Here is a 27,931-nt window from a genome sequence, read left to right as displayed (position 1 = left end):
TTACCAAGTTTTAAAGTGTTTTTTAAAATGCTGCACAGCTTTCTCCAGCACATAGCTAATAAAGTTAGAACTCTCAGCACTTTCTTCAAGAGGGATCTTGAGTGTGAAGTTGGGGTGAGACAGAATGCTTAAGTCTATCATCGTGTCATCTTGGTCGGAAAAATTGCCTTCAGGAACATTTGGAACCACCTAAGAAGAAGGATTATGCAGTGAAAGATTACTAATCCCCAGTGCACATTCAGAATTAATTTAATAGCACATAAGTCAGGGTAGGCTAGGTTGTGCTGAGGTAACAAAGTAGTCCCAACATCCCAGTGGCTTCACACAGCAAACATTTATTTCTCACTTATGTTTCATGTCCATTTCAGGGAATCTGTATAACCTCTACCGCTCGGGGCCCTGGTTGACAGTGGCATGTCACCTCATGGTCATAGTCCAAGGAACACCTGGCTTTCTCTGTGCCCTTGGCAGAGACAGAAAGTAATCAACACACACAAGCCCTGTACTATCTCAGTCTAGAAATAATCCCAGTCAGTCTTGATCACATTTCTTTGGCCAGAATTTGCCACACGGCACCACTGCGCAGCAAGAGCAGCTAGAAAAGATGAGTGAGCAGATGGAATATTTGGTGAGCACAACTGTCAGTGTCACAAACATGTCACAAACATTAATGCGATATACCGAGTTTTATCCTGAGTTTTCCTAGGACAATAACAATTTAGGGTGGCATGTGTTTGTGAGAACCAGTTGTCTGAAAGTCACAGTGGTTGCTCTTAATGAATTCTCAAGTGCATATACTGTGATTGTAATCATTTAAATGAAACTGTACTGACATGCAAGTTGATGTAACCTCAAGAGAACTATTTTGAAAATATTTTCAAATAACCCCCTTATCAAAAAAAATTAAAAGAAAATATTAGGTCAAATAAAAACTGATACTTTCTTAATTCTAATTTATAAAGGAATAGCTAACAATGATTTTCCCCCTTTTTCTTTTGGTGAATATGACCCATATAAAAACTGCATAAAGCATTTTTGTCTAGTTTAATAAATAATTATAAAGCTAACACCATGAAACTAGAACCTGAGGGGCATAACTTTTTTCACCTGCTGGAATTTATGTGTTCCTCTTCAGTCCTTGCTGTTTTATGGCTTTGCACTTTCTGTTACATGATGAAATAAAAGTTGTTTTGAGAAAAATAACTTTTACAGGTAGTTCAGCAAAGTGGTTAAGTCCAGCAACTCCGGAGAAGTGCTGCTTGGGCTCGAATCCTACCTAGTTCTACCGATTTCCTAGCTGTGTGACCTCAGAAAAGTTGTTTAACTTCTCTGTAACTCATCTGAAAAATGTGAAAAACAGTGCCTTGAAGGATCACTGAGATTATTAAACACTGAGATTATTAAATCTGGTGTATGAAAAAAGTCCGAGAACATTGCCTGACACATAGTAAGTGCCCTTTAGTGACAATGATTATTAGAACAATGTATCCTTGAAACCCACAATTTTATTTCATATGGAGATTTTTATACAGAACTGCATTTGTTATCAATAGAAAGAATTTCAGGTAAATCTGTTAGTGTTACCCAGAGACACTAGAATAGAAGCAAACTGAACATAGAATGGAAAATACTGATGACGATAAAAGCAATTAACTCTTGGCTGTAACTTTGAAAGCATTGCTCACATTTTTCTTAGATCTTATTCTTCAAGACAAGACCTTTTCCTCATTAGCTGAAAGTCTGTATTTGTGAGGATGATCCGATATACTGAATTATTTTACTCTATAGAGTATGATCTATCTAACGAAGGAAATGAATCAGAATCAGCAGGGATGGGAGGGTGGTTTTCAGAACCTTTTGAATGTGGTTGAGAGTTACAAATACATTTTACATCATGACTCAAAAACACATATCTTGGGGCACCTGGGTGGCTCAGTGGGTTAAAGCCTCTGCCTTCGGCTCAGGTCATGATCCCAGGGTCCTGGGATTGAGCCCCCAAGTCGGGCTCTCTGCTCAGCGGGGAGCCTGCTTCCTCCTCTCTCCACCAGCCTTTCTGCCTACCTGTGATCTCCGTCTGTCAAATAAATAAATAAAATCTTTAAAACAAAAACAAAAACAACCCACATATCTTACATACATGTATACACATTTATACACATACATGCACATAATGGAAATGAAAGTTCTGTGATATATGCAATTGACTTGTTAAATATAATGCACTCTCATATTTTCTCTCCTAGTTTGCCCTATTCTGTTTTGTTTGTTTGTTTAATGTGCTGCTTATGACCGTCTAAACCTATGTCTCAAACCACACAGGGGTCACAGCTTTGCAGTCTGAAACAGACAGAATATTATAGGTCAGATTCCCTGGAAGCAGAGCCTGAAACTGTGATGCAAGTGATTGATTAAGGTTGGGTTCAGGTGAAACTTTTGGGGGGATTAGGCAAGCAACACAGACAAAAGGGAGAAGCTAATCTAGGATGCTTCAGGTGACCTCTGGCCTTAGTTTGATGCTGCAGGGAGATCTTTTTTTTTTCCCCCCAAATTCAATTAGTTAACATATAGTGTATTATTAGTTTCAGAGGTAGAGGTCAGTGATTCATCAGTGAACCCACTGCTCATCGCATCACGTGCCCTCCTTAACGCCCTTCACCCATTACCCCTGCCCCTCCAGCGACCCTTAGTTTGATTCCTATGATTTAGATCTCTTATGGCTTGTCTCCCTCTCTGATTTTGACTTGTTTTATTTTTGCTGTAGAGAGCTTTTAAGTGGCCCCTAGGGCAACCCGTTTGGAGATCTGGGGCCAGGAAGAACAGTGAGCAGCAGTACCAGCCAAAGTTGGTAAAAGGATTCCCAGGGATCTGGGTAAGGCACTGACATAACGTGTTGCACAAAATATTGCTTCTTCAGTTGCTCTGCCTGGTGATTTCTGTATGCAGGTCTTTTTAGGAACCTGTCAATAACTAACCTGGTATACTTGTATGTTAACATAATGCATGTTGTGGGAGTGGGGGTGGGGGCAATTGGTTAGAAGAAAAATTTGGCCACTGTTTCATGTTATGCAACAAGAATTCTTGACTGATGGTGGGAGACATGGTCTAAGTGCCAATTAAGATAGCAATATGCTTTGATGTGAATATTAGTAGACAAATATCTTTAACGCTCAAGGTAAGTCAGCAGCTTTTTGTTTCAGAAACATGAGAGCTAGAATTTACAGACTCTTGCTTTGGATAAGGAACCTATGCTAATAGCTTCACAGACATCCATTTTAAGGTATCCTACTATTAGTTCCATTTTTTTCAGGGGGGAGAACTGAGACCAAGAAAGGTTACAAAACATTTCCAAACTTACTCAGCTGCTAAGTATCAGGGTTAGCTTTGAATTTGTTGCTTCACCTGGAAATCTCTCTTGAAAGTTACATTGGTCAGGTTTCTTCAAGTTTGCTTGAATCAGTTGAGTACATCCCTCTAGCCCTAAGTGGAACTGGCCATGTCTGGATTAGAAAGTATTTTGCATTTTTAATGGATTTTCCCTATAGAGTTTCTTGTTTCTAAGAACCATGCACACATTATATCAAGTCAGACTGAATAGTCATTGTGGAAATATGAATATGCTCCCACAGCTTGTTTTCAAATGCAGATGTACTTAAGAAGCGAATTAACAGGGAAAAACAAAAAACAAAAAAACAATGAATGCACACGTAATCTCCTTTTCTGTTCTCGGGTCTCTCCATTACCTTTATGGAATTGAAGATGTTCTCAGTTGCTGGAGTCTGGTTTGCCAGGTCAGCCACCCAGCCAAACTCCTCCCTCATCTTCTCCATCAGATATGCCGTGTCCTCTAGGTGATGCTGGGCCATCTGGAGAACCTGGGCGTATTGCTGGTGGGATATGTTGACCAATTCGAGGGCCTCGTCCACTTTTATGTGGAGGTCAGGTACATCAGGACAGTCTAGTAAAGAAGAAAGTAACGTGGTAAAGGGAAATGTCCGTGGAATTTGGAGTTGGGTGAGGAGCGTTTAAATCCTGTCTCTTAAGCTATTTCTGTTTCTAGCCTTTGGACGTTCAGTGAGTTTTCAATGAGGTAAAATAGGCGTGAATGAAATAACACTGTGAAGTACCTGCTCATTGGACAGTCACACGCTGGAGATTCAGCCAATGTTCCTTTTTCTTTTCCTGCTCTCTGAAGTGCCTCTGGATGGTCATTAGGGCTACTCACTGATATTCTGATCAGGACGCCTGGGAGATTGTGCTTCCTGCCGCCCTTAAAGTTCAGGGGGGCCATCTTCAAGGTGATGGGTCTCACTTCCAGGGGAAGCATAAGGAACGGTTAAGGATTTAGCACATTCCCTTTCCCCTGATGGCAGAATTAGGTTTGCTCTGTAGAGTGGAGGCTGCGTTGCCCTGAGTGAGAGGGGTAGCAGGGCCTTTGCTCAAACTGTAACTGACATGGCACACGGTGAGAAATCAACCTTTGTGCTGGCAAGACACTGTGATTCTACAGCTCTGTGCTGTATTGCATAATAGCCCATCTGAACTGAATCAGGATTCTAGGAATTTACACAGCTGTGCTGATGAGTGGCTGGATACTGCGGAAAGATTATCTGAAAATTATGGAAGTGTCTATGTGTTAGGGCGTTGAAGGTCGTGGAAAGTTGTTGTTGTGGAGAAAAGACCACAGACTCTTTTTTTTTTTTTTTTTTTTAAAGATTTTATTTATTTATTTGACAGAGAGAGATTACAAGTAGGCAGAGAGAGAGAGAGGAGGAAGCAGGCTCCCTGCTGAGCAGAGAGTCCGGTGCGGGACTCGATCCCAGGACCCTGAGATCATGACCTGAGCCGAAGGCAGTGGCTTAACCCACTGAGCCACCCAGGCACCCGAGACCACAGACTCTTTAAACTATGTCGTCAACTATTTACCAAAGAGCCATGCCTTCAGGAGGACAGGGGCTGGAGAGAATCCACCAACCAGAGCTGGGTGACTATGTCATCTGAGATTTATTTTGGATACTTAAGATATAACACAAGATTCCCTGGCACCTCATACATTTTCATATAATTTTGGGATCTTCAGGAGAGGGAGCTCCTTGTACTTATAAGTTAACAAATTTGGGACACCTGGTGGCTCAGTCAGTTGAACATTTGGCTCTTAATTTCCGCTCAGGTCTTGATCTCATGGGCTGTGGGATGGAGCCCCGTGTGGGACTCCTCGTTTGGTGGGGGATCTGCTTGAAAAATTCTCTCCCTCTGCCCCTCCCCATACTCACATGCTTGTGCGCTCTCTCTCTTTCTCTCAAAATAAATAAATCTTTAAAAAAATTTTGCAGTAGCATGCATCAGGAAAGTGATTCAAGATAACATTTTGACAACAAAGGGAGTCACAGTCAATGAGATGTAGTATACACTTGAGGGCTGCCTGAGTGGATCAGACAGTTAAGCATCCAAATCTTGATTTCAACTCAGGTCATGATCTCAGGGTTGTGAGATTAAGCCCCATGTCCTAAGATCTCTTTCTTCCTCTTCCTTTGCCCCTCCCCACCAGTCTCTCTCTTCCTCTGAAAACAAACAAACAAAAAGATATGGTATACATTTAAGAAGAGTTTGAATATTCTTTTAAAATGTCTTCATTGGCAACTTTAGAGTTGTTAACTTTTACAATAGTAATAAAAATATACATATTTTAATGACGGGGGAAGAAGATGGTGATTGCCTCATGATTTAGGCAAGAAGAATTCTACAAAGGACACTCATTTCTTCTTTTAGAGAGTACCAGCCAGGAAAAAAGATTTTCATGGAACAAAGGTGAAACTTCATGCAAAATAGAATCACATGGAAAAGGAAAAAGTACAACTATATTCACAGATGATGTGATCTTGTATACAGAAAGTCCTAAAGAGTACAGATACACAGAAAACTATAAAAACTAATAATTCAGCAGAATACAGGATCAGTATTGTATTTCTATACAGTAAGAACAAACCAAAAATGAAATTAAGAAAATAATTGCATTCACAACTGCATTAAAAAGAATGAATTGCTTATGAAAAAAATTTAAGTGGAAGATTTATACATTGTAAACTAAAAAATATCTTTGAAAGAAATTAAAGATTTAAATAAATGGAAAAACATCTTGATGGATTGGAAGACTTAATATTGTTAAGATGGCAGTACTCCACAAGCTGATCTATAGATTTAATATAATTCCTATCAAAAACCCTGCTGAATTTCCTCTCTACAGACATTGATAAGCTGATCCCAAAACTTAAGGGGAAATACAAGGGACCCAGAATAGCCAAAACAACTCTGAAAACAAAAAAAACAGGGATGCCTGGGTGACTCACTTGGTTAAGCATCTGCCTTCTGCTCAGGTCATGATCCTGGGGTACCAGGATGGAGTCCCACATCAGCCTCCCTGGTTGACAGGAAGTCTGCTACTCCCTCTGGCCCTCACACCCTTATTGCTCTCTCTCTTTCTCTCATTCTCTGTCTCTCAAATAAATAAGTAAAATCTTAAAAAAACAAACAAAAATAAAAACAAAACAAAACAAAACAAAAACCCAAAGTTGGACCTCTCACACCTGCCAAAACTTCCTACAAAGCACAACAGTTAAGACAGTGTAGCATGGGCATAAGAGAGACAAATAGATCGATGGAATAGAACTGAGAGTTGAAATAAACCCAACTTGTTGTTAATGAATTTTCAGTAAGGGTCCCAAGATAATTCAGTGAGGGAAAGAACAGTCTTTTTAAGAAGTAGAACTGAGACGGGGCACCTGGGTGTCTCAGTGGGTTAAAGCCTCTGCCTTTGGCTGGGGTCATGATCTTGGGGTCCTGGGATCGAGCCCTGCATTGGGCTCTCTGCTCAGCGGGGAGTCTGCTTCCCTTCCTCTCTCTCTGCCTGCCCCTCTGCCTACTTGTGATCTCTCTCTGTCAAATAAAAAAAAATAAAAAAATTTAAAAAAATCTTAAAAAAAAAAAAAGTAGAACTGAGACAACTGAATATCCACTGCAAAAGAAAGAAACTGGATTCCCGCCTCACACCATACAAAAATGAACTAATCACATGGACTAAATATGTAAGTCTTATAGGTGAAACACATGTGTAAATCTGTGTGACCTTGGGTTAGGCAATGGCTTCTTTTTTAAAAAAAATATTTATTTATTTGAGACAGAGCAAGTGAGGTGAGTGGGGGGAGGGACAGACGGAGAGGGAGAGGGAGAGAATCTCAAGCAGACTCCCCACTGAGCACAGAGCCTCATGTAGGGCTCTGTCTCATGACCTGAGATCATAACCTAAGATCAAAACCTGAGCTGAAATCAAGAGTCAGATGCTTAATGGACTGAGCCACCCAGGAACCTCAGCGATGGCTTCTTAGATGTAGCATCAAAATACAAAAAAGAAAAGAAGAAGCAGATAAGTTAGACTTCATTGAAATGAAAAATTTTCATACTTTAAAGAGCACCATTCCAAAAGTAAAAAGGCAGCATGTGGGAATGGGAAAAAAATATTCATAGATAATATATCTGATAAGGGTTTAGTATCTAGAATATATAAAGAACTCTTACAACTCAATAATAAAAAGACAAATAACAAAATTAAAATATGGGCAAAGGATTTGAGTAGACATTTCTCCAAAGGAGATACACAAATGTTCTCATGGTGGTAGATAGGTGTCCAACAGCAAGAGAGAAGTTTTGTGTTTGTTTTTTTTTTAAGATTTTATTTATTTAAAAGAGAGAGAGAGTGAGTGAGAGAGAATGGATGGGGTGGGGGCGCCTGGGTGGCTCAGTGGGTTAAAGTCTCTGCCTTCAGCTTAGGTCATGATTTCAGGGTCTTGGGATCAAGCCCTGCATCGGGCTCTCTGCTCAGCAGGGAGTCTGCTTCCCTTCCTCTCTCTCTGCCTGCCTCTCTGCCTACTTGTGATCTCTGTCTGTCAAATAAATAAATAAATAATCTTTAAAAAAAAAAAGAGAGAGAGAGAATGAATTGGGGAGGGGGGAGGGACAGAAGCAGACTCTCCTCTGAGCAGGGAGTCCACTGTTGCTGTGGGGCTGGATCCAGGACCCCATGATCACCTCCTGAGCCGAAGGCAGATGCTCATGGCCTGAGCCACCCAGATGCCTGAGAACAAGCTTTCATTTATAAGCACATGTCAAGCCTCCACTTTGGTCATGTTTGCCAATGCCTCATTCACTAAGGACAGACCCATGGCCAAGCCAGATTTATGGACTGGAAAAATAAAAATATATATATAATAAATATAAAATATAAAATAAAATCTCTCTTGCTGGAAGTAACCACAAATTACTGTGATAATTTTGTTTTAATCTGCTATACATACATCCCCTTCTGCCTAGGAGAGTTCCCAGTTTATGCCTATTGTTCTTAAGTAATTGTTTATATACCCACATCACTTTCAAAAGAGATCTAATTTAACTGATAATTATATGGTCTTATATAACAAAATGAGCAGAAGACAGAAGTTCCTTGGTATAAATCCATGTGCCTATCACTTATATTAAGAAATGAAATATTACTGAAACAGATGAAGCCCCCCACTGTGCCCCTCCCACATCAAAACCCCTCTCTGTCCTCTCAAAGGGAAACTACTATTTTGAATTTGGGTGTATATATGCAGTACTAGTAATTGATATGGGAGAAGAGGAAAAGAGTCACAGTAAATATGTTTAAAATCAAGACCAAAAATGTGTGGTAACTAGTGGGAAAACAAAAAAGATTTATGATGTCTTGGAAAATATTTATCAAATATAATATTTATTTATTATAAGATTTATAAGATCTTACATCTATAATTGTAGCTATGTGCTCTTAGAACAAGGGAAGAATCAAATGCTGATTGAAGAGGCAAAATTATTGTTTGGCAAAATGTAGAAGAGTTGTTTGTAATAGCAAAACATGGAAGCAACTTAAATAGACTTCAGGGGAATGGATAAATTGTGATATGCCCACACAGACTAACGGAGCAATGAATTAATGAATTAGAACACATATTCACATGGCTAAATCTTACTATCTATACTGTGACAAGCCAAGTTGCCAAAGAACAGCTACGCAATAATATTTTACATTGTTAAGAAAAATTACCCCAAATTTGGAAATAGGGGCCGAAGAATGGCTGCATTCTTTTCAATGGTATATACAGCATTGTCCAAGAGACCCACCTAAAGCCTCTTTGATTCACTAGGGAAATGACCTTCTTTTTTTTTTTTAAAGATTTTATTTATTCATTTGACAGAGAGAGATCATAAGTAGGCAGAGAGGCAGGCAGAGAGAGAGAGGAGGAAGCAGGCTCCCTGCTGAGCAGAGAGCCCAACGCGGGACTCGATCCCAGGACCCCGAGATCATGACCTGAGCCGAAGGCAGCGGCTTAACCCACTGAGCCACCCAGGCGCCCGGGAAATGACCTTTTGTTGGGTTTACCATTTACTGGTGCTCAGAGCCAAATTCTGTGTGCTTAGATGAACATTCTAAATTGAAAAGTTACAAGTGTTTTTTGTCCAGTAGAGATATAAATTATTTTGGTCCGATACAAAACATCACTGCAAAACTTACTGTTTTATTGCCCATTAGAAGAGTAACTAGTCTTATATTTAATTTTGCAATCTAACTTCCACGTTCTATCTTTGACTATAAATTCTCCAGTCTCTCCTGTACTCCTTAGAAACAGCTTTAACACTTTGCGGATTCCCTCATTAATAGGATAAGTTCATCTTGACACTTGCTCATTTTATATTTGTATGAGTCATAGTTTTAAACTTAAAAGTCATGCTTTAATAATATAAAATTAAGAACATGCAAAACATTGCTATGTGTGTTGTGTGTGTTGTATAAACATGTGATAACAATATAAAGAAAAGTAAAGGAATAATAAACACTAAATTCAAAATAAGTTTCCTTTCTGGGGGATAAGAAGATATGATCTGGAAGGAACACAGAGGGGGCTTCATCTCTTTGGGTAATGTTTTCTTTCATCTCTTTGGGTAATGTTTTCTTTCTTTCTTTGACAGACGGAGATCACAAGTAGGCAGAGAGGCAGGCAGAGGGAGAGGAGGAAGCAGGCTCCCTGCTGAGCAGAGAGCCTGATGCTGGACTCAATCCCAGGAACCTGGGATCATGACCTGAGGTGAAGGCAGAGGCTTTAACCCACTGAGCCACCCAGGCACCCCAATGTTTTATTTCTGAATCCAGTTGTAGGCATGTGGGTTTTTGTTCTTTTATCCTCTATACCATTATAACAAAATGCATTTTATAATGAAAGCTTTAAGTTGTATGGGAATGCAATAGAGCCTCCTTTCTTTGATGTTCTATCTATGCAGCTGCCAATTCATGCCTTCTGTGTTATCCGATGTGTACTGTAGCTAACGCAGTCCAATGTATATTGATTATCCAAGGCACTTGTACTATATTATCTGATTTCTTCCATATTTTTTCCAGTTGAATTGACCAATAATTGACATATCACTGTCTGAGTGTAAGCTGTACAGTGTGATGCTCTGATTTACATATATTGAAATAATTATTGCAATAGGCTTAGCTAATATCCATCATGTCATAGAGATAAAACAGAAAGAAAACAAAATTTCTCCTTGTGATGAGAATTTAAGATCTACTTTGTTACCAACTTTCCTGTACGTCACACAGCAGTGTTAGCGAGAGTGATCCTGCCGTAGCTCACCTGCTTCAAACCTCTTTATCTTAGAACTGGGCGCTTGTACCTCGTGACCGCCTCCCTCTGATTCCCTCTCCCCATCTTCCTATGATTTTATGAAAGGAAGAGATTAGTCATCAAAGCTTTTAACTGGATGAAAGGAAGGTAATGATATTTAGATGGAATGTTTGAGTGGGACTGTTTTTGTAAGTGATCAGGGTATTTGTGCGTATTTTTCTCTTATAAGAACTTCTTTTTTTTAAAGAAATTTTATTTATTTTTTAAATTTTATTTATTTATTTGACAGAGATCACAAGTAGGCAGAGAGTCAGGCAGAGAGAGAGGAAGGGAAGCAGACTCCCTGCCGAGCAGAGAGCTCGATGCGGGGCTTGATCCCAGGACCCTGGGACCAGGACCCTGGGACCATGACCTGAGCTGAAAGCAGAGGGTTTAACCCACTGAGCCACCCAGGCACCCCTCTTATAAGAACTTCTGTTTCTGCATGCAACCTTGTAACCGTGACTTGAAAAGCAAAACCTTTATTGTACAGTGACTAATATAACTCAATAAAAACTAAAAAAAAAAAAAAAAAAGCAAAACCCTAAATAATGAAAATCATTAGTATGGTAGACATTTCATGTAATCTGCAAAACACCCATGTAAAATAGACACATTCTTTCTATTCTCCTTGTGATGAAACAGAGGTACCGAGTCCCTGAATCAGTAATTCAGGAGAAATAACAAAAAGACCCAGTTTATACTCAGCCTTCTGGCTTTTCAGCAACTCCTTCAGGGCTTTAGTAAGGTAAAAAGCAGAAGCATGGGAATCAAAATCTCTTGGGTTTTGTGAGAAAATGTGTTGGGGGTGGCCATGGTGGGTGGGAGGGGTGACTTTAGTTACCCTTTAGGGAAAGGAGATGGGGGAGGGAAGGAGGGGGGATAGGGAGGAGCCAGGGGAGAGAAGGATTTCTCACTTCTCTTGGCCAGGTCTCGAGGGGAAAGTCTATGTGGTTTCTGAGGAGGAGCCACTTTACGTATTTAAATACTAAATTAGTATTTAATTAAATTAGTAAATTAGTATTTAATTAAATTTAAATTAGTATTAGTGAATTAGTATTTCCCACCAACTGGAAAGGGTTAATACCACTTTAAAAAAAAAAAGAACACTCATTTGGCTAATAATTTGTTTATATAATGGGAAGATTGCTTCCATTGGGGGGCTTGCTTTTTCCTTGCAGTAAGAACAAAGGAGTGCCCTAATTTGCTCCTACCTTCTCTTTTGCACACATTTAACCATAAAAAATGTCACAGCAGCAATGATGGACTCTTAAATAAGAGAAAAGGCGAGTTGGCCTACTTTTGAATAATAAAAGTTTATAAACCTACATTGAGCACCCCCAGACAGCAATAAGCATGCAAAAAAAGTGCTCGAAGTAAAGTAGATGAACCCATGATGCTTGTAAAAGTGAGATTTTGGCCTCTGGCCAGAATAGCATTGAAACGCTGGAAAATAATAATTATTTACCTTCCCACAGGTAATCCTGACATTTTTGGCATCTGGCATGAAACTGGAAACATTCTGACAAATTCTGGCCAAGTTCTCCACACAGTCCTCTGTCCTGCAGAGGTGACACCTTTGAATTCAGGCTTCCATGGTTAGAATCTGCAGGTAACATAATGTTTGCACATTAATGTCATTAGAGTCTGTATTTTTTCTTTAAAATTTTATTTATTTATTTATTTAACACAGGGAGAGCGAGATTGAGAGAGAGAGAGAGAGATCTATCACAAGTAGGCAGAGAGACGGGGGAAGCAGGCTCCCTGCTAAGCAGAGAGCCCCATGTGGGGCTCCATCCCAGGAGCCTGAGATCATGACCTAAGCCAAAGGCAGAGGCCTAACCCTCTGAGCCAGCCATGCGCTCCTGGTTTTAAAGGCATGGGCATGATGTCATTTCTTTTTCTCACCAGTTCTTTGAAAATCTTTCTGTATTCCATCATAGGAGGGCATATAGTGGCAACCATTAGCTAGGACAATTTGACATATATTAAAAATTGTTTATATTCTTTGATCCAACAATCACATTACTATGATTATTTATATATGTCCCTCCTCCCCACAAAAAGGTTAATGCATATAATTTTATTTTCTGGAAGGAATCATGAAGAATCTTTTGGAAGAGATAGCTGGTGGGGTGAGAGAAGCCAGCTTTCATGTGTTTGTTCTATATTTGAATTATTTTTAATTTAGTGTCATTATTATTATTATTTCTGATGTCAATGCTTTAAATAAGGGATTGTGGGCCACTTTTCTCTTTGTATTTCTTTCTATTTAAAAGTTTTCTGATGCTTATTTCAATTTTTTAAAGCTATAATTGAGAAGTACATTGGAGTTTCAGTGATATTGGTAATGTCTGTTTCTAAAGCTGGGTGGTAGGCATTTCCATTCTTACTATTCCTTTTGTATTTCATATGTGTAATGTTATGGTTGATGGGTCAAAGATTTGGGAAAATATCTAAAGCTGATCAACTTTTGAGAGACCCTTTTCTTTTTCTGGAAGAATTAATAATTTATATGAAAAAATGATGTTGTAAAAAAGAAGTCTGTCCAACAGAAAATTGACACTTCTCAGCTGAGTGTTTCACATTTATTAGGATACATTTATTATTAATTTACCACATCTTAAAATGAAACATTTCATTTTGAGATGAATTGTAATGTCTGCTGCTTAAAAACCTGAGGCCCTGGTTAGATCATTTGGTGTGTAAGGCAGCCATCTCCTTTGGTTGACTACAAAGTTGTAGCCTCCCAACTGCCTTCCAGAACTGTCCCTGTCGAATTGGTGGCATCCCCTGTCACACACCCCCCCCCCCCCCACCGCCAGAGTTCCTGTGAGGAGTTCTGCTACAGAGCTTATCTCTAGCTTTATGTACTATTTGCTCTCTTATCCTCTGTTAGGGGGGACCCTCCCCGCACTGAGGGAAGGAATTTGGTCCTGTCATTTGAAATCGTGCTGTTCCTCTGTACCTTCTTCTGTCATTTTGCTCTCCATATGGTAATGGAGATAACATAATTGCCCAGTGATCTGTTTTCCTTTCTCTGGACTGAGCTCCTGAAAGTCAGGGGCTGGCTGTGTTATAATCATTGTCTTAGTCTCAGCATCTTGATCAATATCTGGTATGTAGATCAGGGATGACAAATTCCAGGGTCATCTGATACCAATTTCTCATGGCAGTAACCCATCCCAGAGCCTGTGACATGGCAGTAACCCATCCCAGAGCTTCCAGACCCCTCTAGGCAGCTCCTTCTGGTGCCATCACTCATATCAAACATCTACTCTCCCCACCTGCCTCTGCCTCCCCGCCCCACTCATAGGGAAAATTAAAGTCAGCAAATGCTCTCTCAGGTTGGATTAGAACTCATATCTCCTGGTGTCTGGCACTGTACCAAGCTACCACATCACATAGTTTTATTGAACATAATCTTATCTATCCTTTCCAGGGAATTATAAGGCAAGAAAGGACAACTACAAGAGCTATTTTACTCTTTCAACAGATTCAGGAATTGATGTTTAGAAAGATCAAAGTAGGAAAGAAATTCTCCCATATGCAGACTAAAAAACTTATAAAAAGATTGAAAACCAAAATATTTCAGATTTTTTTTTTCTAAGTAGGCTCCAGGCCCATCATGGGGTCCAACACAAGACATGACTCACAACCCTGAGAGCAAGACCTTAGCTGAGATTAAGAGTTGGATTCTTAACCAACTAAGCCACCCAGGTGTCCCAATGTTTCAGATTTTTACTATTGCTTCTTTTAACACTGTTCATTATTCAATTTTAGCTATTTTACTAATTTTAGCTCTTAGGACAATCTTGATAAATGAAGCCCATCCATGAAGGTTGTCAGAAAACACAGCGATCACTTAGTCACTATTGGGCATTGTAACTGACAGGAGGCTTGTATTAGTTCCCTGTTACTGTTGTAACAGATTACCACAAATTTAGGAGCTTGGAATGACACCAGTAGTTTTCTGGTTCTATAGGTCAGAAGTTTGAAATGGATCTCACTGGCCTAAAATCAAGATGTTGGCAGTGATTTTCTTTTCTGGAGGCTCTAGGGGAGAATCCATTTCTTTGCCTTTCTAATTTCTAAAGGCCAACTAGAGTCCGTGGCTCCTAGGCCCCTTCCTCCACCTGCAAAGCCAGCAAAGTAGGGCCAAGTCCTTCTCATGCTACCATCTCTATAGATTCTATTCTGCCCTCCTCTTCCACTTCCTTTTTTTTTTTTTTTAAAGATTTTATTTATTTGACAAAGAGAGATCACAAGTAGGCAGAGAGGCAGGCAGAGAGAGAGAGAGAGAGAAGAGGAGGAAGCAGGCTCCCTGCCTAGCAGGCAGCCCGATGCGGGACTCGATCCCAGACCTGAGATCATGACCTGAACTGAAGGCAGAGGCCTAACCCACTGAGGCACCCAGGCGCCCCCCGTCTTCCACTTCTAAGAATTCCTGTAGCCACATGGATAATTCAGAATAATCTCCCTATTTTAAGGTCAGCTGACAAGCAACCTCAATTCCATCTGCAAACTTTCCCCTTGCTGTGGAACACAATATATTCACAGGTCCTGAGGATTAGGGTGTAGATATCTATGGGCAGCTAGTATTCTGTCTACACAAGGCAAAACTCAAAATATCCTCTCTTTAGGCAGATTTTCCAGGAGTGTTAGGTTTATGGTTCAGCTACCACCTGTCCAGAAAAGTAACAGAAACCATTTGCAAATACCCTAGAGCCCCTGCGTGTCTCTTCTTGATAAATAGTCCACAGGTGCTAATCGGAGAAGAGAGCACCTCTGTGGAGCTACCTGGGCACTGAACGGTTAGGGGAGGGATAGCAGAGGAAAAAGAATATAAGGGTGGGACATGGCTTTTTTGTTTTTGTTTTTCCTATTTGCATTTACATCCCCTTTGCATGACAGGGCACTCTGATATGTGGGTCTCCTTCAAGGTGGAAGCTGTGCAGAGGTCCAGCTGAGCCGGGACTGGTCCTGGGCTGTGAGAATGGGGAGGAAGCTGGGGCAGAACTGGTGGAAACCTGCATTATTAGTCCGTGGGGTGGGAGGGAATTGCAATGATTAGGAAGTTATTTCAATTTCAAAGTGAATGAATCACTCTTCACTCCTGTGCACATTTGAATGCAGCAACCCACTTATAAGGTTGTACACAACGTGAAAGATGGGGGTCATTATTTTGTTCTAATGAACACATTTTGAATATTATTCCCCAACAATTGCCATCTGTTTAAAAGTTCAGGCAAAAATAATTTAATATCACCCCAGCATTGATCTATTTAGTCTACTGCATTGATGCTTTTCCTGAATATTGGAAACCTTAGAATAGAATACCAGAGAAAACATCTGACTTACAAGAAAGTCTTCCAGACCCTGAAATAGAACCCAAAAAGGATTCCAGTAATGATGGCTGTTCTCTGCTCAGGAAACAATGGGACGGGAAGGATATCATGTGTTGTTTTTTGGCTTCAGTTTCTGGTACTGTGAGGTAGGTCCCTTCTGTATAGAGACCAGTGGTGCAATGTCATGGTAATTTTGAGAATTTCATTCAGATGTTGCCAGGTACAGCTGATATAATTAGGGGAAATAGCTAGAAGGAGCCCATTTCTTTCTACATACAAAAAGCTGTGAGTTGGGGCACCTGGGTGGCTCAGTGGGTTAAAGCCTCTGCCTTCGGCTCAGGTCATGATCCCAGGGTCCTGGGATCGACCCCCACACTGGGCTCTCTGCTTAGCTTCTCTGCTTCTCTTCCTCTTTCTCTGCCTACTTGTGATCTCTGTCTGTCAAATAAATAAATAAAATCTTTTAAAAAAAATCTGTGAGTAATTAATATATACAACTTGGAGAGTTTGGAGAGAAGTATAAACCTGTGAAACCATCAGCACAGTCTATGCTATAAACCTATCCATCATTTCCAAAAATATTCTCCTGCCATCTTATTATCATCATCATCATCATCATTATTAAGAATACTTAATGTAAGACCTACATTTCTTGGGAAAATTTTAAGTATGCCGTACTGTGTTTGTAACGATAGGCACTATCCTGCACAGTTGGACTTCTAAGTTTAGGACTTACTCATCTTGCACAACAGGAATTTTGTACTCTCTGACCAATACCTCCTCATTCTCCCTCCACTCAGCTCCCAGCAACCCCATTCTACTCTCTGCTGCCATGACTTTGACTAGTTTAGATTCCTCATATACATGGTATCATATAGCATCTGTCCTTCTGTGTGTGGCTTGTTTCAGTTGGCATAATGTCCTCCAGGTTCATTCGCATTGTTACAAATGGCAGGATTTCTAGAGGGAGCCCACATTATCTTTCATGTCAGAGGGGAGCATTCTTTCCCGTGGGCTTATGGTCCATAAGACATAAGTCTAAGGAAAGGTACATCCTACCTTGGCCCCCCAAGCAGCTCTCGTTTCTGAGATGCTGTTTCCCAGCCACTCCACAGAAGCCCAAGGAAGCTATCTCCTTCTGCCTGAAGACGCACAGCAGCATTATGCTTCCAATGTGGAATATCTTGGGGGCATGCTTGGCATCGGTAGAAGGCAATTCTTATCCTTTACCGTTATTCTGGTTTCTGTAGTTTTGGGTTTGTCAGTGAGCATCTTCTGTGGTTTTATGCATAAATGTTACTATTTAAAGGATTATGGCAGTGAGACTCGGAGGAGGCTGTGGAGAGCACTCAGCGTGACCTGGTTCATACGGGACACCAGGCTTCTAACCAGACTGAGAGCGGAGGAGTCTAGACTGATTTTAAAGAAACACCCTGATGTTCAAGCAGAAAAGAGCTGAGCATATCTACATGACTTTCAATAAAGGAGGCAACTGTTCTTTTCAACTTCTCACGCTGCTAACATTTTCTTTCTCAGCTTTGAAAATTTGCTTTAAAAAGAGATACCAGCCCCTCAGGGCTCTTGACAGTGATGGAGGAGGGATGGTGTTTGGCAGACTTCAAAGCTTCCTGAAGAGGCTCTGAAACTGATACCCTGTAAATTGTCATTCTCAGAAACACTGAACAATGACTTAGAAATGTCTACTCTTTCCAAAGGTAAACAAAGCTTGACCTTAGTATTGACATCTAAGTAAAGCTGTCTTTTAATACTTGCCTTTGCCTTGTTTTGGTAAATCCTCTATTGTATTCAGTGTCTCCGTGATTGTTGTGCTGATACTGTGATAAATAGAGAGACTGAAATTATAAAACAGCTGGAAGAAGCTGGGAATGTCCCAGCTTTGTACGGGATCCGGTGTTGCCCTTGGCTCTTGGGATAAAGCTGGAAGAAAGTTAGGCTGCATTAAGTCCGTATCTGACATGAAATACGATTGAAAATTCTGGTCAAATTCTTGCTGCATCTGTTTGAAGACGTTAAGACTTCTGTTAAAGAGAATTCTCACATCCACAGTCAGCTGGCTGAACACATTCTCTATTTGAGCCATTTGTGCATCCTCCTCAATGAACTTTTCACCCACAGGGAGATCTTTTTCATTATCCTCATGAAAAGGAAACAGGTATTGATATATCTTCCTGAGAAACTGTTCAACCTATGGGGTGGAGGACAAAAATGGAATAAGAAATTAATTTCCTTTCTGGACCATTTCTTTTTTTTAAATCTATTTTATTTTATTACTTCTAAATGGAAAAAAATAATTGACATAGACCATTTTTTATTGTAGATTTTAAAGTCAGTTTACACTGGTCATTCTAAATCAAAAACAATTCTGGGCAAGCTAGGAAATGGTGACTCCTTTTAAGATAATATATTAACACTCTTGTATCTTTGACTTTGATTGTGGAAAGAGGATCTGACATTCTTCCCAAGACCTAAAAAGGCCAAATTTTCAGTATTGCTGACAAGCCACACCTGGTATACTGCAGTGGTTGGGATGCTGTGGTCTAAGTAGAACAGTCTAGGTTTCCCCAAAACTCTGAAAAAGGCTCTTGTCTTTCACCTCTGTCTTAGGGTTTGGGCTGGAGGTTGGTTTGTTTCATTCAGTGGAATGTCGTTAGTGACTTTACGGTCTCTTCTTTCTTGTCTCATAAATTAGTCCATGAAAAGAAAAAAAAAAAACACATTCATGCTATATTATAGATGCCTGATAGAGTTAAATAGGTTACTTAGGGATGGTTATATATTAGTAGCAATCAAAGCCTTCCCTGGTTATTGTCAAAGAAATGAAGCTCTAATTGTAGAATTTTTACACTCAGTGGAAGAATTTTTCAGCAGTCACACCATGCTCTCCGTTTATATGGTGCCTAATTTCGTGCCAGACCACAGTTGTCCTTATATGGTAGTGATGTGGCATGTTGATTGTTATGGTGCATACCAACTAACATCACAACACTAGCATCCCAGTCCTGTTCAAAGAATTCTCCAGGAACTCTTAGATTACTCATGCCTTCCTCAAAAAGTAATCTGGGTTAATTGTCTGCCCCTCTCTCTGCCAGCTTCTATTTCCCTGAATCCATCCACAAACACAAGCCTTAAAGCCCCATGAAACTTTCATAAAATCACACAACTGGCATAGTCAGGAATGGTTCCCAAATCTCCTGCCTTCCAGCCAGTGCTCAGTCCACCATATTCTGGTATAGTGGAGAGTGACTGGGGCTATAAAAACAGAGCAGATGCAATTAACAGTGGAGGCAAATTAACTTGGCAAATGAATTGTCCTAGGGGTTGCTTCCTCTATAATTGGGTATGGCACTGCCAAGTCAGGAACATACTCTAATCAGTGCATGCTCTGATATGGAGAGGGAGATTTCACTGCCTTTCATATTGAGCTTACTTCTTGAAAGGAAGAGAAATTCAGGCCAATACAATAGGAGCCTTTCATGGGGCAGAACTCATCCTATTCAGGTCACCACCCTCTGTGATTCCCTCTGCCTAGATGATAGCCAAAGGGAACAAAAAGAAAACATGCCAGTCCTATGGGACTTGTGTAGGTATGGCTAAAGAGGACGTGAATGTGTGCATATGTGTGTATTTCCAGAAGAGGGCAAGCCTATCGAAAGAGAGATTCAGGAGGCTGAAATGTCTTCGGATGTTTCGCCTACAGGGGAAAAAATTCAAGCAGGTTGAAATCAGAGACTGTGATACTATTATTCAGAATTCAATTCAGCATTTATTAGATACCTGCAATGCTTACATGAAGACAGATAACATATTATGGTCCCTGGCCTCAAAGAGCTTATAATCGAGTGGGAACATGTTCACAAATAACAAGAGGCAGAAAGATTCAGAATATTGCTAACAGAGATACATACAGTGTCATTATAGGGAGAGACAAACACTGAATGGCTATTTGATCTGATAAGTTGAATGTACGTAGGAGGTTCATACATAAGCAAGCATGAATGTTAGATTCTAGATTGTAATTTTATTTTATTTTTTTTTAAAGATTTTATTTATTTGACAGAGAGAGATCACAAGTAGGCAGAGAGGCAGGCAGAGAGAGAGAGAGAGAGAGAGAGGAGGAAGCAGGCTCCCTGCTGAGCAGAGGGCCCGATGCGGGACTCGATCCCAGGACCCTGAGATCATGACCTGAGCCGAAGGCAGCGGCTTAACCCACTGAGCCACCCAGGCGCCCAGATTCTAGATTGTAAAAGGCTAATATCAAGTCAGGCATCTCTATTCTAAATAGTAAAATAAATTAATTTTTAAGAATTAAACTGGAGTAGGTACTTTCAGAATTCTGAAACCTTGAGCTCTATTTTTCCCTTACCGTATTTTTCACAGAAGCCCAACTAGGTTGGCAGGTTGTATAAAATCTCATGCAGTCATTCTCCAGACAAGTCTTGCATTCATCCCAGGAACCTGTCAAAGACACCTGACATAGGCTTTCTTCTTCTTCCAGATGTTCCTGCACTTCATTCATGAGTTTTAGGGCTTCCTAATTAAAAAGGAGAAACAAAGATCCTATTTTCATCTCACAATTCTCTGTGTGTACCATAGCTAATTTTTTGAAATATGCATATTCTGATGTACTTCTTCATTCTTTCTTCGGGCCCCTGCTGCTGGCAGAGCTTGAATCTGCCTTTCTGTTTGATTAAGAAACGAGCACTGTTTGATCCCTACTAGGGACTGCAAATCTCCATCTATCCATTCATGCATTCAACACCTATTTCTTAAGTACTCGCGAAGGGACAGACATTACACTAGATGTGGGTGAACCATGACATGGTCCGTCTCTGGGGGACAACTATAATTTACTTGTGTGCTTGTCTGTCTCTACATCTAGTTCTTGGAAGATGTGGAAAGTGAGCTTTAAAGCTTATAGAGCTTTCAAATGTATTTCCCTTATTTATGCTGCCTTTAATTTTTGTATGTGCTTAAACATTGCACGAAAGTACAACTCTTGTATATCAAATCAAATCTGCCCAGCAAGTTACAATTTAATTGCAGACATGTTGTATTATGGGGGCAGGAGTGGGGGCGCGGTGGTGGTGGGGGGGTGCGGTCTTTCTTCTCGTCTCTATTCCAAGTGCTCCCCCTCGTGGTGCCTTGCTGAATGTGTCCAGGTCCCGCTCTGGGTGATATGGAATCCGGCAGAAAGGACACCTACCTCTGAGAATCTCAGCCCTGCCCCAGGACCTCCCTCAAGGCCAGCATCCCTGCCTAGATTCCTGACCTCCTTTCGTGTGTGGACTTTTTTTTTTAAAGGAAAATTTTTAGGATTTTATTTTTTTTTATTTGACGGAGAGAGAGAGGAAGAGAGAGAGAACACAAGCAGGGAGTGCAGCAGGCAGGGTTGGGAATAGCAATCTCCTCGCTGAGTGGGGAACCTCATGCAGGGCTTGATCCCAGGACCCCGGGATCATGACCTGAGCCAATGGCAGATGCCCAACCAACTGAGCCACCCAGGCACCCCCCACATGTGGACTTTTGAAGACTGGCTCCCTTCAAGCCTGAGACCTAGTTCAGGGGACTGACAAGGTAAAATGGATTCCTCAGGGCTATGGTGACTCCCTTAAGTGAAAAACACATGAGGGAGCAAAGTTCATGTACTTAAAACCAATTTAGTATGCATTTTTACCTAATGGAAGAGAAAAGGAAATTACCCTTCCCTGTCATTAACATGCCAAAGAACCATGTGAGCACCGAGAATCTTTTGAGGATTTTTCTTATCTCCTCGGGCATTGCAGAACAATTTTGGATTCCTACATCTTCTCAAGAAATTTACCCCACCATGGGAGGAAACAATACTGCCCACATTTCCTAAGTCAGTCCCAGTTTTAAATATCCTCTTCATTGTCACCATAAACCAAAACCCCACTATTTCTGATTCTAAACTACACTTGCTGTGTACCTTTGGTCAAATTGCTTAACATCTCTGAGCCTCAATATCTTCCTTAGCAAATAGGAATAGCAATAGGATTTGCCTCTTAAGGCTTTGTATTAAGTGAGATAAGCAAGCAAGCTACCTAGTATGTTATTATCTGTTTCCTTCCACTCGCCTCTAAGACCACAACAAATACCTGTCACCAAATCACCTGTCCCACGTGTTGGTAGTGAAATGTTGTGGTGGAGGAAGATCTCTGGTTTAGGAACGCCCTGCCCATTCCTTTTGTTTCCCCCCCTAGATGTCCCACCCACTGACTCTTCCTGTAGTTTACAGTGTGTCAAAGTCCCATATAAATTTGGTATGCGGTTCAAATCACTTTATGCCCCACCCCCAGGGCTTCCCACTTTTAATTAGTTTCAGATGTTCTGGATAAATATCAGTAGGGAGGGGCTGTGGAGGGGTCCATGATGACACTGGGTCCCCTTAGGGTAGGTGGTGCTCTGTGCTGGGAGACTGGGGGCACCAATCTCATATTTGCTAAGTCATAATTTATCTAAAATATCCTTTATCCTCACGTTAAAGTAATTTTAGGGAGGGAGAGTCAGAGTTAAACGGGTTTTTCCATTTTTAAGTGGACTTTTTGAGTATCCACACCTTAACTGAACTGACATTTGCTTAGCTGACCCACCCCTAACTGGAGCATTCTTTTCATAGTTCTATACTCTTGGCTTTTGGGGAGGCTGAGGGAAGGGAGAAAAACAAAGCCACTGGGTCCCAAAGACAAACAAGTGCTGCCCACTGACTTTCTCCCCAGTCATTCATTACAGTGCTGGATTACCAAGTTCATGAACATCATGAGCTCGGTTTCCTTAGCTGTAAAGTGAAAGTAATGGGTTACACAGATGTTGGAAGGATTACATGTGATACTGTGTTTTTTTAAAGGGGCTTTAAATGCTATTGAGTGTCATTATTCCCAGGGCCAGCTCACAAACCCACTGAGGAAGAATCCAGCTCTGGGGGCTTCCACAATTTCCTCATAAGGAGCTATTTTCAGTTTCCTTAGATCTTTTGCTTGCTGCCCAAAGGGAGGAGGGCTTGCAGCTGTTAATCAGGTGACCTCCTTTCTTTGCAAGGGACCCTATGTGACATGGGGTGTGGCCACAACATCAACCAGTCTGGTGACAGCCTCATAGGTAGGATTGGGTCAGACTGTCACACAGCCCTGCTCCAAAGGCTTAAGGGATGGCCAGAGGCCATTGTGCTCAGAAATAAAGAATTCCAGCAACTCCCTGCAGTTTGGGGGCCCCCTGTTCACATGTAGGGGGAAATAGGAAAACTTCCATCTTTATGTTTTAACATAAAATTGATGGTAGGGGGAGGAGACATGGGGAGTTGTTCAATGGGTATAGAGTTTTGGTTTTGCCAGAGGGAAGGGTTTCTGGAGCTTGGTTGCACAGTGGTATGTAGGTACTTAACACTAGTGAACTATAACACATAAAAATGGTTAAGATGGTTGATGTGATGTTATGTATATTTTACCACACCTACAACTTTTTAAAAATAAAATTTAAAAGTAATTGACTTAGAAGTAATTGACTCTCAAGTAAAAATTTAAAATATTTTCCAAATTATTTCTGTTATAGTTTTGATTTCTTCTTTAAGGGTAATGTTGGAAAATAATTTTAAAAAATAATTGAAGTGTTTTGAATGTTATGTTCATTGTTAATGGTATTAAACTGGGAGCCATGCTATGCTCATAATTTAGAAATATTTTAAGGTTTGTACTGTAGCATATGAACAATTTTTTTTTAAAGATTTTATTTATTTATTAGAGAGAGGGAGAGAGAGCAAGCACAGGCAGACAGAATGGCAGGCAAAGGGAGAGGGAGAAGCAGGCTCCCTGCCAAGCAAGGAGCCCGATGTGGGACTCGATCCCAGGACACTGGGATCATGACCTGAGCCGAAGGCAGCTGCTTAACCAACTGAGCCACCCAGGCATCCCGCATATGAACAATTTTTAACAGTCCCTGTGGACATTTGGATGTATAATCGACCCTTGAAAACATGGGTTTGAATGCATGGGTCCACTTACATGTGGATTTTTTCCTATAAATACAAGACAGTACTGTAAATGTATTTTCTCTTCTCAGTGATATCCTTAATATTTTCTCCTTTATTGTAGGAATACAGTATATAAGGGAAATAACACACAAAATGTGTTATTTGACTATTTATGTTATTGGTAAGGCTTCTGTCAACAGTAGGCTATTAGTAATTCAGTTTGGGGAAGTTAAAAGTTACATGCAGATTTTTGACTGGAGGTCAGCACCCCTTTCCCCTGCATTGTTCAAGAGTCAACTGTAATGTGTATTTCCCTTTGCTAAGGTTCATAGTTTGAACTACAGTGATTAACTAAAGGTATTTGAATAAAGGAGTATGCTGAGGTACTATTTAGTATACACTAGGACGGTCTTGTGGTGCCATCACATGTCACCAACTGCTCAGTAGGACCCTGGGGAAGTGGGGCCCTCCACGTTCACGGAGCATAGACACTGGTTCCCTTTCTCTTTATTCCCTTGAAGCTGATTGCAATTTAAGAAGATGCAGGTAAATGATCCTTTTATTATCTAGTTTTAACTAGACTAGCCTTCACTAAATGGACAAGTGGTTTTAAAAGATTCCTGAAAAAAAAAATCTGGCAGATTAAAAAATATGAATTATTTCAGCTCAGATAGACAAGAAGCAAATGGCAGAGCTGATACTTCTTCATTATAAGCTCTTTTTTGGTCATGTGACAAAGTAAAACTGTGATCTAATTAGATCTGGGAATCAGCTAAAAATAATTTCAGAATACAGGGCACCTGGGTGGCTCAGTGGGTTAGACCTCTGCCTTCAGCTAAGGTCATGATTTCAGGGTCCTGGGACTGAGCCCCTCATTAGGTTTTCTCCTCAGCGGGGACCCTGCTTCCTCCTCTCTCTCTGCTTGCCTCTCTAACTACTTGTGATCTGTTTGTCAAATAAATAAATAAAATTTTTTTTTTAAAAAAGTAAAAAAAAAAATTAAAAAAATTCCAGAATACTATCTAGAAGATTATTTGAAATATGGACTGAATACCCATTCTGGCAAGTGATGAACCTCACCCTTGAGATGTTAATGATTATAATTCATGTGTGTAATTTATAAATAAATTAATGTATATAAATTTAGGAGTGAATGCTAATAATAATTTTAGTAATAGGGATGGGAGATCAAAAACCTTTGGAAACCACAGAACTAGCCTGAAATTTCTGTGGCACTTTTGAAACAATATCCCAAGTCAGAAGGAATTAAGATAAAGTCTTTTTAAGAAAGTAGCACTTCCCTAACAGACAAATCCTCCAAATTCCTGGATTTGGAGTCCTGCAAAGGTCTACTCTGCCAGGACTGTGTTCTTAAGAAATTTGAAATTTCCTCAAACTTTTCCTCTACTAAGAGCTGCTGTCCAAAAAATCCATTATTAGGGGAAAGAAGTAATTTATCAATTGTACTAAGAAATGCAATATTTATGGTCTAGTTATATTTAAGAACAGGTGCTATTCTCAATTACTGTACCTGCTTTTCTTCTCTGCATTTCTTCAGGGTTTTCATCAGATTGGTATGTTCCTCCTCTCTTCTTTCCATCATGGTTTTCATCTGCTTCATACCAATCAAAGCCTTCTTCACCTCTTCCTCTACATCTATGTCTCCAGCCTCAGAAAAACCTAAAAGATACATTGTAGTTTTTTCCTTTGAGATCTGATTAGATTACAATGTATCAGAATTACAATGAATTCACCAACTTTTCACTGTCAGACTTTTACCACATCAGACTCTGAAAGCAGATGACAACGAATCAGCTGTCAGCTGCCACAGGGACACAGCTGCCACATGGAGGATACCTTCTAGTCCTTGCTTCTGAACTAGATGAGTCAGAGTTCACCTAACCTCATTCTTGTCATTTTCCTCAGGGCCTTTTTCCATGTATCCTTTTTTTTTTCCTTTCACTTAAAACTCAAGTGTGTTATATTAGAAAAATATTGAAATCTTCATCACAGACTATTTATATTAAATGCCCAACTGGGAACCTCAAACACAGTGAACAATTTCCCGTTCTTTCAGCTTTAATTGCCTCTCCAGGAGGCATCAAACCTAGAAAGTATCTCATATAATGCAAGGTTCTTTAATAACCTACTGGACATCTCTCACACAACTTTAATAAGCCTGTAGTGGGCATAAAATTCATTATCATCCTCTCTTTGCAGTCAGTAGTCAATGTGGCTTCCAAAGGAGCTTATGCTTGCTTCCAAATTTAATATTACACATCCCTAAAGTGACATTTTAACTAATATATTTTTCTAAGTGTTCAGTACTCAAAACATGTACTATCAAGCAAAGGTCACAAGTTAAGGAGCATAGACCAACTAGATTCGATGTCATTATAACCCGATCTTCCACTATGTCAAGAATAACTACACAGATTACTTTAATTGTTTAAATTTTTCAAGTGCTAGAAAAGAATTTCACTGCTCATTAAAACTGTGCTTAGAGGACACCAAACATCTGGACGATACCAAGAAATGCAGTCCAAAAGTTGGCAAGTTTTATCTGTATGATAGCAAACATCTGGATATGTGAACCTTCTCAGATACTCGACTGGAATTTTCTATTTTTATTCCAGATGTTTGGCGTCATGTCTACTTGGTTTAAGTGCCTAGAGAACCTCTCACTGTGAAATTAGAAGGCCGAAATGAACACGGTTATCTCTCAACTGTAAATCACTGCAAATGCCAGCAGGACATGCAAACAGGCAAACAGGACACAGCACAGATAAAGAAACCAAACTTACCCTTCAGGTTTCCATGGGTATCGGTTTTGTCCTTCCAAGTAGGCGCACAGTGACAATCTTTCAACCATAGCAGATACACAATAAACACCAAGAGTGATGGCTTCATGTTCCTGCTGTTACTGCAAAGGAAAAATAAACCTGTACCAAATGCCTTCAATTAGGTTCGTTTTCGCCAGCATCAATTGAAAACACATGGTGATCCAAAGCATTTTTCTGTCAATTTTTCTTTATGACTTTAGACAAGTTATGCTAATATGCCCGAGACATAAGGAGACTTGGAATATAAATTTTAAAAAAGACAACTTAAGTCCCTATTTTGTTTACATTCTTTCTGACAGCTAAATAAGATCATCTGAAGTATTTGAACTTCAAGATAATGAATAGTATGGATCACAGCCCCATAGAATTCATACTTCATTTTATGTTCTTGTCAATAGTAAACATCCTGAAGCACAGAATTAGTTAAAATTCTGAGAGTTCAAGCAAGTTTTTACCTAGGTAAAAATAGCCTCACAGATTTTTCCCATATGTCTTATAAAACCATCAAGATATATAAATAGTGCACAATTAAATTTTTTCTTCTCAGATAATGAATTTCCTTTTAAATTCAATTTGATGTGCTTTTTAAATAAACATTCCAAATATAAATGTATGCTTTTTTAAAAAAAGCTCCTCAAGCCCCCCAAAACTCCCAAAAATGTATACTTTAATGAAGTTAAATATATAAAATAAGTTAGTTAGTAACTTCTCCCAAAGGGATATTTATCTGCATTTTGTATATTTGTTATTTTGGAACAAAATTTTTGCTATTTAATCAATATTTGGATTATCTTTTTAATAAAATAACACCAATACTAGTAGCTACAAACTTATCACATTTTACCTAAATCTAGATCTATCATTTGAACTAGTCTTCTCTTTCTGTTAAGATCCTGTTTATAAAATTAAGCCTGTTAATATATTTACCACTAACTTTGCAGTATCTCTCCAGTGAGGCTGCCACCAGCTTCTGAAAGGTCCTTCACTTTTCTCTGATTTAATTTT

General features: G+C 39.9%; 1 protein-coding gene across 1 annotated transcript; it reads right to left on the bottom strand.

Annotated features, from left to right (window-relative positions):
- CLUL1 (clusterin like 1) lies at positions 1-27,002 on the bottom strand. Its single transcript, XM_044241006.1, has 7 exons — positions 26,888-27,002; positions 25,615-25,763; positions 20,463-20,630; positions 17,852-18,284; positions 12,199-12,336; positions 3,741-3,955; positions 1-189 (listed from the first exon to the last, which is right to left on the bottom strand). Exons 1-7 carry the CDS (start codon positions 26,991-26,993, stop codon positions 1-3), a joined length of 1,398 nt encoding a protein of 465 aa, XP_044096941.1. The 5' UTR covers positions 26,994-27,002.
- Positions 27,003-27,931: the final 929 nt, after the last annotated feature.

Source organism: Neovison vison, chromosome 3 (assembly GCF_020171115.1).
Source record: "Neovison vison isolate M4711 chromosome 3, ASM_NN_V1, whole genome shotgun sequence".
NCBI classification, from domain to species: domain Eukaryota; kingdom Metazoa; phylum Chordata; class Mammalia; order Carnivora; family Mustelidae; genus Neogale; species Neogale vison.
The sequence above is the reverse complement of the archived record's forward strand: the minus strand, read 5'-3'. Positions and strand labels throughout refer to the sequence as shown.